The following is a 12,768-nucleotide window of genomic DNA, read 5'->3' as shown; positions in this document are numbered from 1 at the left end:
CAACATCGACGCCTGCGTCTTCCCACCATTGTTGTCTGTTGAGAATGGGTCTCAACAAAACCAGGTTGTCTGTCAACCTTTCGATGGCCCTGAGAGCTCCACTGTGACTATACGCGGAATGGTTTCCGGACCCTCTGCTTCCCCTGACGAAACTCCCGGGAGAGCTTCTCCCACGGCACAGGCTACTCAAACAACCACACTACAAAATCTTTCACGAGCCATTGCATCGCTTCGGCTTCACGCCTGGAGACACTACGCCGTTCTCCTCCAGAAGAGACAACCCGCTACAGTCGTGGAGCGGAGGTCGCGTCACCTGCGATAGTCATCTGCAGGGGTCTACCAGGCTAAGTGGAGAGTCTTCTGTGGTTGGTGTCGTGGGAGAGATACCTCTTCCCTTGAGGCCCCTTCTCCAGCAATAGCGGAGTTATTGCTTTTCGGCGGGAGGAAACTCCTTTCCGTTCTCGGCAGTGAAGCCTGTCGCTCAGCCTTTCCCTGGCCTTCAGACTGAAAGGAATAGACTTTTTCCTTCCCGTTGGGCCTTTCTTCGCTCATACGAAGCTGCGAACGTCCCTGCCCCCAGTTGGAGTGAAACCTCCTCCATGGAACATGGTTCGGACTCTATAGTCCCTTAAGAGATCTTCTGAAGAACCATTACGTCAGGCCTCTGATCGTATTCCGTCATGGGGGACGGTGCTCCTGCTCACTCTGGCCTCGGCCAGTGTGTAAGCAATCTTCTTGGTCTCGTACGACTCCGCCCTTTCTAGCGAATAGCGGAAGGCAACATTCAGGTTCTCTCCTGAGTTGTTTGCTAGACTCAGGATCTTGGGGTCCCGGCCCTTCGGTCCAACTCCTTCAAGATTTTGAGTCACCATTCTGTATCAGATGACCCAAACCTTCTCTTTCTTGCCAGTAAAGGAATTGAGGGGTTATCTTTGAGAACAGCTGCAGTTTGTCCTCACGTGCAGCCGGGTTGGGAGCACAGGAAGGACACGGGAGAGTCACCAGTATAACTCTTCAGCTCGGACTCAAGGACATTCATCTCGACCTGAATCCAGACCCTCCCCCGTCACGTCGCCCTACAGCACGATGTCGGATACATCGCAACGTCCCTCGCCTTCGAGTAGAACTACTCTGTGACGCAGGTGCTACAAGCTGGAGTCTGGAAGCGTCTAAGGACCTTCGCAGCCCGCTTCCTGCAGGACATGACCCACAGGAGTATCGATACGTTTCTATCGCTCTGTGGTGGCTACACAACTGCTGGTTTAACCTCAGGCTCCTTTTTGGACAGGTAGAAGAAGGTTGAGGGCATTGTTATCAGGTTTTAGTCTGCATGAACGAAAGAAGTATGTCTGGCCCTTACTTCTTTCTTCATCGTCCCCTCTACTGGGGAAGCAGCATCCTGGTCTCTGCATAGCTGACCTCAAACCTCTGCAGGTAAACCATGCTTCCTTGTGTTCCGAGTATTGAGTCAATACTGTCGGGTCCCTCATACCCTGACGAGGTGGTATTGGGAACGTCCTAACCCAGAGTTCCTTCTGGAACTCCAGGTCAACTGCCTAGGACGGGTCACACTTCTTCCTTCACACACAAGCTTATGTAGGCCACACGTTTCCTTGCGGAGCAAGGAACTTGTGAGGTGCAGGGACTCCTTTTCTCGAGTGCGACTCACTCGGATTCTGAGTCCCCGGGTAAAGCCAAAGCCAGTATGGTTGGGGACTTTCCACCCTTCCTAAAGGGTAAGTCACCCAATGTAAATAGCGTGGTTTGTATTTCGGTTACGGAACAAATGACAAATTCGGAGATAATTTGTATTTTTTCTAACCATACAAACCTTAGCTATTTACACATATTTGCCCGCCAGCCCTGTCCCCCAAGACAAGTCCTACCTCTAAGTGAAGTGAAGCAGTTCACCGGTGAGTGAGGGGGGGAGGGGTAGCTAGCTACCACTCCCCTACCCCCCCTGCTAACTAGCGCGGGGGGGGGTAATACACCCTCGTTAAATTCTAATGGCTCGCCATTTCAGCTACGCCGAAAGGTAAACCCAATGTAAATAGCTAAGGTTTGTATGGTTAGGAAAAATACAAATTATCTCCGAATTTGTCATATTCCTAATGCTATTCCTTCCACCATAGTGGTAGATCAGGAACCATCTACTGTATTGGCGAATAGAAATAAAAATTTTTCTGAATTAAATGTACTGAAAAATCGTGAAAATGTCGGTAATTTGGAAAGTGCAGTGAACCCTCGTTTATCGCGGTAGATAGGTTCCAGACCTGGCCGCGATAGGTGAAAATCCGCGAAGTAGTGACATCATATTTACCTATTTATTTAACATGTATATTCGGACTTTTAAAACCTTCCCTTGTACGTAGTACTGTTAACAAACCACCCTTTAATGTACAGAACACTTAATGCATGTACTACAGCACCCTAAACTAAAACAGGCACAAATATTAAAGGAGATTTTATATCATGCGTTTCCTAAACACCTAAAAAGCACGATAAAAAATGGCAACCAATGTTTTGTTTACGTTCATCTCTGATCATAATGAAGAAACAAACTCATTTAGTGTACACATATATGTATAGGTTAGTTTTTGCATCGATTATATTGATTATACAGTATGTTGATTTTTTTATTACCAATGTTTTACTTAATTTTTCTTAGGACTTCCAAATGAAATGTTTTTCTTTATGACGCCGCCTGAAACGACGGCGTCATAAAGTACGCTCAGTAAACAAACGAAGGCATTTAACGCGCATGATGAAAGTGATAAATAATGATATTACAGTAAAAGCTTTTAGAAAATATGTTATTACAAATATTATTTACCGTATCTATATAAAATCATACATACGTAGCAAAGCAGGAAAACAATTTACGAGAGAGAGAGAGAGAGAGAGAGAGAGAGAGAGAGAGAGAGAGAGAGAGAGAGAGAGAGAGAGTGTGTGTGTGTGTGTGTGTGTGTGTGTGGTCTTACGTATGTAAATGTAAATTTTAAACAAAAAAAAATAGCCCCATTTCATATAAAATAGGTTATTACAAATATTTTACTTTATCATATTACAGTAGTCTGTATAATACTGTAAAGTTCAGTACAGTATGTTGTTGTTATAGTCCTGGCGATGAAATTCTCACGAAACAAAAACACGCCATTTGATTATAACAGCTGATTCTCTCTCTCTCTCTCTCTCTCTCTCTCTCTCTCTCTCTTCGTGTTATACAATACTTACATTTAGATAAAGAAACTAAAATTAGTTTTCTTAGTGTCAATTAAATACGAAACGAAAAAATTAGGCCAAGTCTACATCCATTTCCATCATAGCTAAAAATACGGCATCCGATTTCATCAGCAAACCACTATTTTTTGGGAAATATCATTTTATTCTAGAAAATTGCCACTCTTTAAATAGTTAATTGCACATTTAGAAAGCGTGTACTTTTGTTTTTAAATTTCGGGTGTGTTTTAAAAATCGAGTATTGTTGACTTCCTTTTGTTTTACTTTTGGCTGTGATTAGATCAGCTGTCATCTAGCTGCCGCTCTTGAGTGTGTACGAATACACTAACAAAGTATTGTTTATACCATTTCTTAACTTATTCAAACCGTCTACAGTATACAGTTGATATTACATAAGCACCAATGTGTTATAGCCTATCAAATTTTTTTGTTTATTACATTTAAACCCCCCTCTATCTCTCTCTCTCTTTCTCTCTCTACCTATCTCTCTCTCTCTACCTCTCTACCTCTCTCCCTCTACCTCTCTCCCTCTACCTCTCTCTCTCTACCTCTCTCTCTCTCTCTCTGTGGGCTACTTTTCACTACCTCCCATTCCTTACCTCTCTCTATCTCTCTAACAAATGATATCTTTGTTGCTCCTCAAAGTTTCATTTATATTGCAAATCATTCATGATTCAATTTTCCTTACTTTCTCCAATCTCGCAACATCGGTCACATCGCGGTATTTTCGAAATTTCCGGAAAATCCGCGATATATGTAAATACATGGGTTATGAAAAAAATCCGCGAAGTGGTGAATCCGCAATGGTCGAACCGCGAAGTAGCGAGGGTTCACTGTGTTTCTAATGTGTTCAGTGTTGTGGAGGGTGCGTCTGCACGATTTTGTCGTTCGCCTAGCCTAAGACCTCTTTCGAGCTCTCGAACCCATGGAAGAAGTAAAGTCGAACGGCTAAAGGGAACGAGAAGCTTCATCAATCGTGCAGACGTTCCCTCGAACCTTCCTATTGCCGTAACACAGGTCGTTCACCCTCATCGTAGGAAAGATGAGGTTGGTACGTTATCCCCGTCCTCTGATGAAGGTTCGGGTAGTGAGCTGTGACGTCGAGTGTCTAGACCGCTTAAAAGATCGCATGCGGTTGTTCAGCGTCCGGAATCGCCTGCACGTCCAGGCTGTAGTATGTGGGATTCCCCTGAGCGTTTCCGTTCTCCCGTCGCTTGTACTCCTGCGGAGCGTCCAGATCACGGTATTCGAGTAGAGAAAATACTTTCCGACTCTGAATTTGTTTCTATGGCCGATGTTACGATTCATGCGCCACCACTCCCTTTAGACTGGCTTTCCTCACCCGAAAAGCGTGGTGATGATGATACTGATTTCCCATTGAGGAAGGAGCCAAATGTATTAACTGAAGATCCTAATTGGTCCATGCTTTTATCTATGAAAAAACAGCTCTCGTCGTTCATGGATTCTTATCAACCAGGTGTTAGCAGTACGATTGGGCGTCAGACGTCAGACCAGTTGTCACACAGGCGGCCGGCGGTTTCTAGTGCTGACGGGTTATCGCACAGGCGGTCTCCCATTCGCAGTGCTCGACACCAGGTTGATATAGATGAGTCACGTCAGAGAGTTGTCGCTAAACAAATTTCGACTTCCGTACGTGAGAAAGAACACCGGCGTCGGCAAATGGACGCAATGCGTCGCCACGAAGATTCTCTGCAGCCAACTTTTGACGCTGTGAAGCGTCAGCGTCAACAACATATGGATGCGAGGCATCCATGAGACGACCATCAACGGTCATCGTTTGACGGCAGAGATCGTCTGCGCCATCAGCAAGCGGACGCTATGCATCCACGCGGCGACCTTCGGCGGTTGACGCCTGACACCAAACGTTGGTCAGTGCAACAGCAAGCGGATACTAAGCGTTCACGGGACAACTCTCGACAGTTAACCATTGACGGCGAGCATCGACCCATCCACGTCTCTCATCAGTCAACTTCGACCTCTCCTCTTCAGTTGGATGAAATTATTGACTCTTGACAGGCGGTCTCATTCAGACGTTAATCCTTCAGTTTAGGCTGCAGCAGTTGCTGCACTGCCAGAAGACAAACTTGAAGAGAAGTCTGATGTGGACGAGCCTTTAGAGGAGGTTTCTGAGAATGAGGAAGAAAAACATTATCAACATGCTGTTGACCTTAGAAAATTTATGTTGATTCTTACAGAAGTTTTTCCTGATCATTTTACTCCTGTGGCCCCTTGTTCTCCTCCATCGGAGTTTATCTTAGGTAAAGCAACCAAAGTGCCGGTTTATACTAAGATGGTACTTCCACGATCTTCTAAACGGGCCTTGAAGTTAATGGGTTCCTGGATGGACTCATAAGAGAACTATTGGCAAAACGGCCTTTGCTTTTCTTCCCGCAAGATTGGCCTCTAAATCTAGTGTGTGGTACGAGACTGGTGAAGTGCTGGGCTTGGGATTTCCTTCTTCTGCCCAGGGAGATTTCTCAAGTTTGGTAGATTCGTCTCGTCGTCTAGCCTTAAGGAAAACAAAGGTTTGGTGGTCAATGACGGAGTTCGATCATTTGCTTAAGGGCCTGTTCAGGGCCTTCGAAGTGCTTAATTACCTAGACTGGTCTTTGGGAGCTTTAAGTAAGAGGGTCTCAGATATGAAGGACACGGACACTAGTGGCCTTGTTCATTTGATGTCCTGCTTGGACAAGGGTGTGAGGGATGGCTCGAATGAGTTAACTGCCCTGTTCACAGCTGGAATCCTCAAGAAAAGGGCCACGATGTGCTCTTTTCTCTCAGCAGGAGTTTCTCCCTACCAGAAAGCGGAGCTACTTTTTGCTCCTTTGTCTACCACCTTATTTCCACAAGAGTTGGTAGAAGTTGCCACTGCTCTGACTCAGAAGGCCACGCATGATTTGGTGACCAATACGGCAAGGAAGGTTTTGCCTTCTACTTTTGCTTCGCGTAAACGTAAGGAAGTCTCTACTGGTGTTCGACCTTCTCAGCCCTTTCGTGGGAAACCCTCCGGAAGGGGCTCTTTCAAACCAGACGGAAGGAAACCTAGGAGCAGAGGAAACAAAACCGGCCGAGGTAGAGTCTGACTGCCCTATCCTTCAGACAGCAGTAGGTGCCAGGTTGATTCACTTCTGGAAGATCTGGGAGAGGAATGGAGCGGACCCCTGGTCAATCCAAGTGTTAAAGGAGGGTTACAAGATCCCCTTCCTAGCTTAGCTATTCCTCCATTAGTCACAGACCCAGTGGATCTTTCGCCCAAATACAGAGAGGGTCCGAAGAAGCAAGCCATGCGTCTTCAGATGTCTCTTTTACTAGAGAAACTAGTAATAGAGGAAGTGCAGGATGTAACATCTCATGGGTTTTACAACCGCCTTTTTTTAGTCCCCAAGAGTTCGGGGGAGTGGAGACCGGTTCTGGACGTAAGTGTTCTAAATGGTTACGTCCAGAATTTGACGTTTACGATGGAAACTCAGAAGACGGTTCTGGCGGCTGTGAGGAAAGACGATTGGATGGTCTCCATAGACCTCCAAGACGCCTATTTCCACATTCCTATTCATCCCAGCTGCAGACGTTATCTGAGGTTTATGGACGGAAACAAGGTCTTCCAATTCAGGGCTCTTTGTTTCGGACTCTGCACGGCTCCTCTATTTACCAAGATCATGCTTGTAGCGAGCATGCTGCATTTGAGGGGAATCAGGGTCTCTCTGTACCTGGACGATTGGCTGATAAGAGCCTCCTCAGCCGATTGCTGTTTGAAGGACCTGAAAATAACTCTGGATTTAACCAGGGAACTGGGCCTCCTGGTGAGCTCGAAAAAATAGCAACTGACTCCATCCCAGGAGATTCTTTATTTGGGGATGGAGATTCACAGTCGGAGTTTTCGGGCTTTTCCGTCGCCTGTAAGAATACAGTCAGCTCTCCAAAAAGTCCAAACTCTCCTGAAGAAGGAACTCAGTTCCGTAAGAGATTGGATGAGCCCTCTGGGGACACTCATCATTAGAGAAGTTCGTAACTCTGGGGAGGTTGCATTTGCATCCCCTTCAGTTTCATCTCAATTGCCATTGGAAAAAAGGGGACAGCCTAGACAGGGATTGCGTTCCCATCACGAAATCCATCAAGTCTCATCTTCAATGGGGGGACAACGAGCACAGACTGAAGGAAGGCTTGTCGTTATAACCAGGGAACTGGGCCTCCTGGTGAGCTCGAAAAAATAGCAACTGACTCCATCCCAGGAGATTCTTTATTTGGGGATGGAGATTCACAGTCGGAGTTTTCGGGCTTTTCCGTCGCCTGTAAGAATACAGTCAGCTCTCCAAAAAGTCCAAACTCTCCTGAAGAAGGAACTCAGTTCCGTAAGAGATTGGATGAGCCCTCTGGGGACACTCATCATTAGAGAAGTTCGTAACTCTGGGGAGGTTGCATTTGCATCCCCTTCAGTTTCATCTCAATTGCCATTGGAAAAAAGGGGACAGCCTAGACAGGGATTGCGTTCCCATCACGAAATCCATCAAGTCTCATCTTCAATGGGGGGACAACGAGCACAGACTGAAGGAAGGCTTGTCGTTATATCAGAAGAGCCCAGACCTCGTGTTGTGTTCCGACGCCTCAAACTCGGGGTGGGGAGCTACACTGGGGAAGGAGGAGCTCTCAGGGGCTTGGACAGTGGAGCAAACAACTCTCCACATCAACCAAAAGGAGCTTTTGGCAATTCATCTGGCCCTCAAAGGCTTCGAGAAGCAGATCAGGGGCAAAGTAGTCCAAATCAATGCGGACAGCACTACAGCTCTTGCTTATATTACAAAACAAGGCGGGACCCACTCTTGGACTTTGTACGAGATAGCAAGACCTCTTCTCATTTGGGCAGAGGAAAGGAAAGTGACACTTTTGACTCGGTTTATTCAAGGGGTCAACAATGTGAGTGAAGACAGACTCAGCAGGAGAGGTCAAGTTCTCCCCACAGAATGGATTTTACACCGAGACGTCTGCAAAAGTCTGTGGCGGTTGTGGGGTCGTCCTCTCGTGTATCTCTTTGCAACCGCAAAGACGAAGAGACTGGAGTGTTACTGCTCTCCGGTACCAGATCCCGAAGCCATTCACATAGACGCCTTTCTAATGAACTGGTCTCACATGGAGGTTTTTGCTTTCCCCCCATTCAAGATTCTTTACAAAGTGATACAGAAGTTTTTATCCCACGAAGAAACCAGGATGACACTGATAGCCCCGTTCTGGCCGTCAAGAAGCTGGTTTCCAGAGGTACTGGAATGGATGGTAGATTTCCCGAGAAGCCTTCCCTTAAGACCAGATCTTCTCAGACAACCTCACTTGGCCCAAAACCATCTAAACCTCCGAGCTCTACGTCTGACTGCCTTCAGACTATCAAAAAACTCGCTAGAGCTAGAGGATTTTCGAAGAAGGCAGCCAAGGTTATTGCGAGAGCAAGGTCTTCCACCATCAAGGTGTATCAGTCCAAGTGGGAGTTGTTCAGAGAGTGGTGTAGGGCTAACGCGATTTCTTCATCCAGTACCTCTCTAACCCAGATAGCGGATTTTTTCATTGACCTTAAGAATAAACATAACTTCTCGTAATCTACAATTAAAGGTTACAGGAGTATGTTGGCTACGGTTTTTAGGCACAGGAACTTAGATCTCTCCAATAACAAGTGAGCAAGTCCTGAACGCGGACATGGTCCTCGTAGAGGACATACCTCCGCCAAGGTGACCTAGAGCGCCATATGTCCTAGAATCATGAATTGATGTGACTTCGACCTTCACATGACCTTGACCTTCACGTGACCTTCAAGTGACCTTGACCTTCACGTGACCTTGACCTTCACATGACCTTGGCTTCAAGTGACCTTGATCTTCAAATGTACTTGACCTTCACGTGACCTTGACCTTCAGGTGACCTTGACCTTCACGTGACCTTGACCTTCACGTGACCTTGACCTTCAAGTGACCTGCTTGACTTTTGACCTTCAAGTGATCTTTGTTCATTTGCCACTGATACTTAATATGACATTGATATAATGCACCAATATGACCTTGACCTTTGACCTTTATAAATTTGAACATCACCCATGGGTTGCGCCTGGACTAGGACTTCCCTGTTGGCTTATGCAAAAGTCAGTGCTTTATTTCTGTCTCTTGATATGGCCACTTATGTCATAGTGACACCAGTGACCCCTGTGACCTTGACCTTGGGGTGACCTTGACCAAAATTTAATCAGTTCTTCCATACACATTGGGGAACTACTTGGCCAAGTTTGAAGTGATTCCGTGTAGAAATGTGGCCTCTACGTTGTCCACAGACAGACAGACAAACAGAGAAACAAACAAACCGAACCGAAAACATACCCTCCTGGCGGAGGTAATAAGGATCTACAGGACTTGCTTAGGTCTTTTGATACCACCAAGAAAATTCAATCAGCTCCCCTTGCCTGGAATATGGATGTGGTGCTTAAATTTCTCATGAGTGACAGGTTTGAGCCTTTGCACTCGGCTTCTTTTAAGGATTTAACCTTGAAAACTTTGTTTTTATGAATAGTACTTACCTGGCAGTTATATATATATAGCTGATATCTCTAAATCGGCAGAATTTTTCAAAACGAGGCAACCGCCTTGCGGTGGTTGGGAGGTAGGTGGTAACACCCGTCACAGGGTGGTCCAAGGAATCATTCCCGTGTCCAAGACTTCTGTTCATCTCTGCCGGCTGGATCGAAAACATCGTCGGTCCACCATTGAGAGTTTTTCGAATCTTTTTCCCTTCGCTTTTTCGGACTTCGTTTGGTGAAGTACACTGATTTAGGGATTTGGCAATCGTGTTTTGTTATTTTTATTTTACTATTTTCTCTGTTTATCATGAGTGAAAACTTAATTTTTGTTTGTGCACTATATTTTAGGTGCAAAGTTTTTAATCCTGATGACGGAAATACGTTCCGCCAACTTTATGAAGTCACAGTTGTGTGACTTAATCTTCATTGTATGACTTGCAAATTCTCTTCATTTGTTTTTTTCATGTAAAGAATGGGAGGAATTCCACTTATATAAGTTTTTTACTTTTAATGTAAAATTTTAAAGAAATATTGGTCCATTTAGTATTCGTTCTTTAAATCATCGATCTAATTTCATAAATTAAATAGAACTAGCGTATGGTTAATTTACGCTGTTAGTTCTCGTTACTATCGATGCAGTCCCAACATGCTTTGGTAGCATTCTTTTCGATATGGGAATTAAAGTGTTGGCTATAATACTCCAACAACAACGATATGGGAATTCTAGTTTTAGTATTTTCATTTATATGTTCCTATTGTTTACATTTATATATATAGATACGTTATTGCTATATCTGTTCTTTTTATCATTACAACTCGCTTGTTTTTGAAAACCCTTTGAATTAATTGTGGATTGCATTTGTTTTCCCTTTTTCTGTTCATTTTAATCTTTAACGTATAACTTTCCCGGCGTTTGTATGTAACTACCGGGTAGGTATTTATGACACTTAATTTTACCGGTGGTTATATGTAACTACCGGGTGAGTGTGTTCAACATTTTTTTTTTTAATCTCAACTCTTGCCCGGTGGTTTTTTCTTTTTGTGACCGCTGGGTAAGTGTGTTTGAAAGTTTATTTTATTATGGAATGTCAGTTTAATATTTTATAAAAATATTTTGTTACAGTTTATATAGCAAGTACTAGAGACGATTTTGCTTTCTCATTCAAGCCCGTGGCAGAAGAATAAGTTCTCTCACAACGGGCAGGACTAATTATGGTCTTTTGTGTAAGAGTTTAATAGTGCAAGTTTCAGTGCTAAATTAGGCATTGGATTCTTTCAGCACAGTGGACGTCGTTTTCCTAGCCTTAGACCTCTTCCAAGCTCCCAGGCCCATGGGAGAAGGAACGTCGATCGGCGAAAGGAAACGAGAGGCGTTAGCTCGCGAGCAAATGCCCTCATGAGCGTTCCTGTTAACGTTCCCAAGAATGCTCGCCCTTGCCATGGGAAAGCAAAGAGCGTTGGACGTTAAGATTCTTACACTGCTTTTAGAGTTTCGCATTGCATCACTTTTGATTTTAATGGCAATACTATAAGTCATAGATATTCGCTGATAATATCAATGCTTACAAACCATCATTGACTCGGTTTTTGTCCCAGAGCGCCAGTCGGCCTTATGAACCCTCTGGTCGGAACCGAACGCGCCGAGCGGCATAATGAATATCATTTTGCCTTAACGCTCGGCGCTAAGTCTTTCAAGACAGGACGAATGCAGCCTTGTCTTTCGGGGCAAATGCAGCCTCGTCTTTCAGGGCGAATGCTGCCTCGTCTTTCAGGGCGAATGCTGCCTCGTCTTTCAGGGCGAATGCTGCCTCGTCTTTCAGGGCGAATGCTGCCTCGTCTTTCAGGGCGAATGCTGCCTCGTCTTTCAGGGCGAATGCAGCCTCGTCTTTCAGGACGAATGCAGCCTCGTCTTTCGGGTCGAATGCAGCCTCGTCTTTCGGGTCGAATGCAGCCTCGTCTTTCGGGGCGAGGGCAGCCTCGTCTTTCGGGGCGAGGGCAGCCTCGTCTTTTGGGGCGAGGGCAGCCTCGTCTTTCGGGACGAGGGCAGCCTCGTCTTTCGGGACGAGGGCAGCCTCGTCTTTCGGGACAAGGCCAGCCTCGTCTTTCGGGGCGACTGCAGCCTCGTCTTTCAGGATGACAGGACGATCGCCGCCTTGTTCTTTCAGGGCGACGCCACGTCTTATAAGATCTTTGTCAAGGATGACTTTAGTGATCACTTTTCTCCTGTTGAATTATTTGAGGTTAACAGAAGGAGAAGATCCTGAGTTCTGTTGCTCCATGTTCCCCACCCTCTGAGTTTTCACGTGGTCATTAATGGAGCTTAAGAATATATTAATTTTTATTTCTTAAAACAGAAACCTTTGATACCAGCTTCCTTATCAGATAGGCCAGGATAGCAAGGGTGGAGGTCTAGCCACGTTTAGGTCGAAGACCTTGTGGCAGCCCCACAGAGATTTTTTACGGCCCCCTTGGTGGTTTGCTGAGTCTCTTAAGGAATATAGGCAATGAGGCTGGATAATTTTGAAATCAGAGGTCATAATTAAGGTACGTTCTTCTCCTTTTTTCTTTCTCTCTTCTCCCTCAAGAGTTGGTCAAAGACAGGTTTTGGTGTCTTAATCAGCAAGAAATTTTTTGCATGCTTTTACTCTAACCGAACTAACATCAGTAGGAGCCAGACTTTGCTACTTCTGGCGAGCCTGGGAGAGGAGAGGAGCAGACCTTTGGTCCGTGTTTTTACTAAGGATGGATGCGAAATCTTTTTCCTAGTGAATCCTCCTTTGTTAGTTATTCCGATAAGACTTTTCTGCCTAACCGACTTTGCAACTTCAATGTCTCTCTTTTGGGAGAGGGAGTCTTTTGTCCGGTCCTGGACGTAAATGCTCTTTACGCCTTCGTTCAGGAGTCAAAGTTCTCCATGGAGACATCAAAATCTTTGGAGAAGAGGGGAGCGGACCTTTGGT

At 45.3% G+C, this 12,768-nt stretch overlaps 2 protein-coding genes across 6 annotated transcripts in view; both read left to right on the top strand.

Annotated features, from left to right (window-relative positions):
• The window catches only part of LOC137650085 (uncharacterized), a 513,271-nt gene that overhangs the window by 11,080 nt on the left and 489,423 nt on the right, over positions 1-12,768 (top strand). The gene's annotated exons all lie outside the window — the stretch shown is intronic.
• The window catches only part of LOC137649368 (eukaryotic translation initiation factor 3 subunit A-like), a 38,714-nt gene continuing 33,454 nt past the window's right edge, over positions 7,509-12,768 (top strand). The window contains exon 1 of the mRNA XM_068382350.1: positions 7,509-8,005. Coding sequence (XP_068238451.1) covers positions 7,509-8,005 — 497 coding nt within the window. The remainder of the gene's footprint in view (positions 8,006-12,768) is intronic.

The sequence above is a fragment of the Palaemon carinicauda genome, chromosome 11, assembly GCF_036898095.1.
Source record: "Palaemon carinicauda isolate YSFRI2023 chromosome 11, ASM3689809v2, whole genome shotgun sequence".
In the NCBI taxonomy this organism is placed as follows: Eukaryota; Metazoa; Arthropoda; class Malacostraca; order Decapoda; family Palaemonidae; genus Palaemon; species Palaemon carinicauda.
The sequence above is the reverse complement of the archived record's forward strand: the minus strand, read 5'-3'. Positions and strand labels throughout refer to the sequence as shown.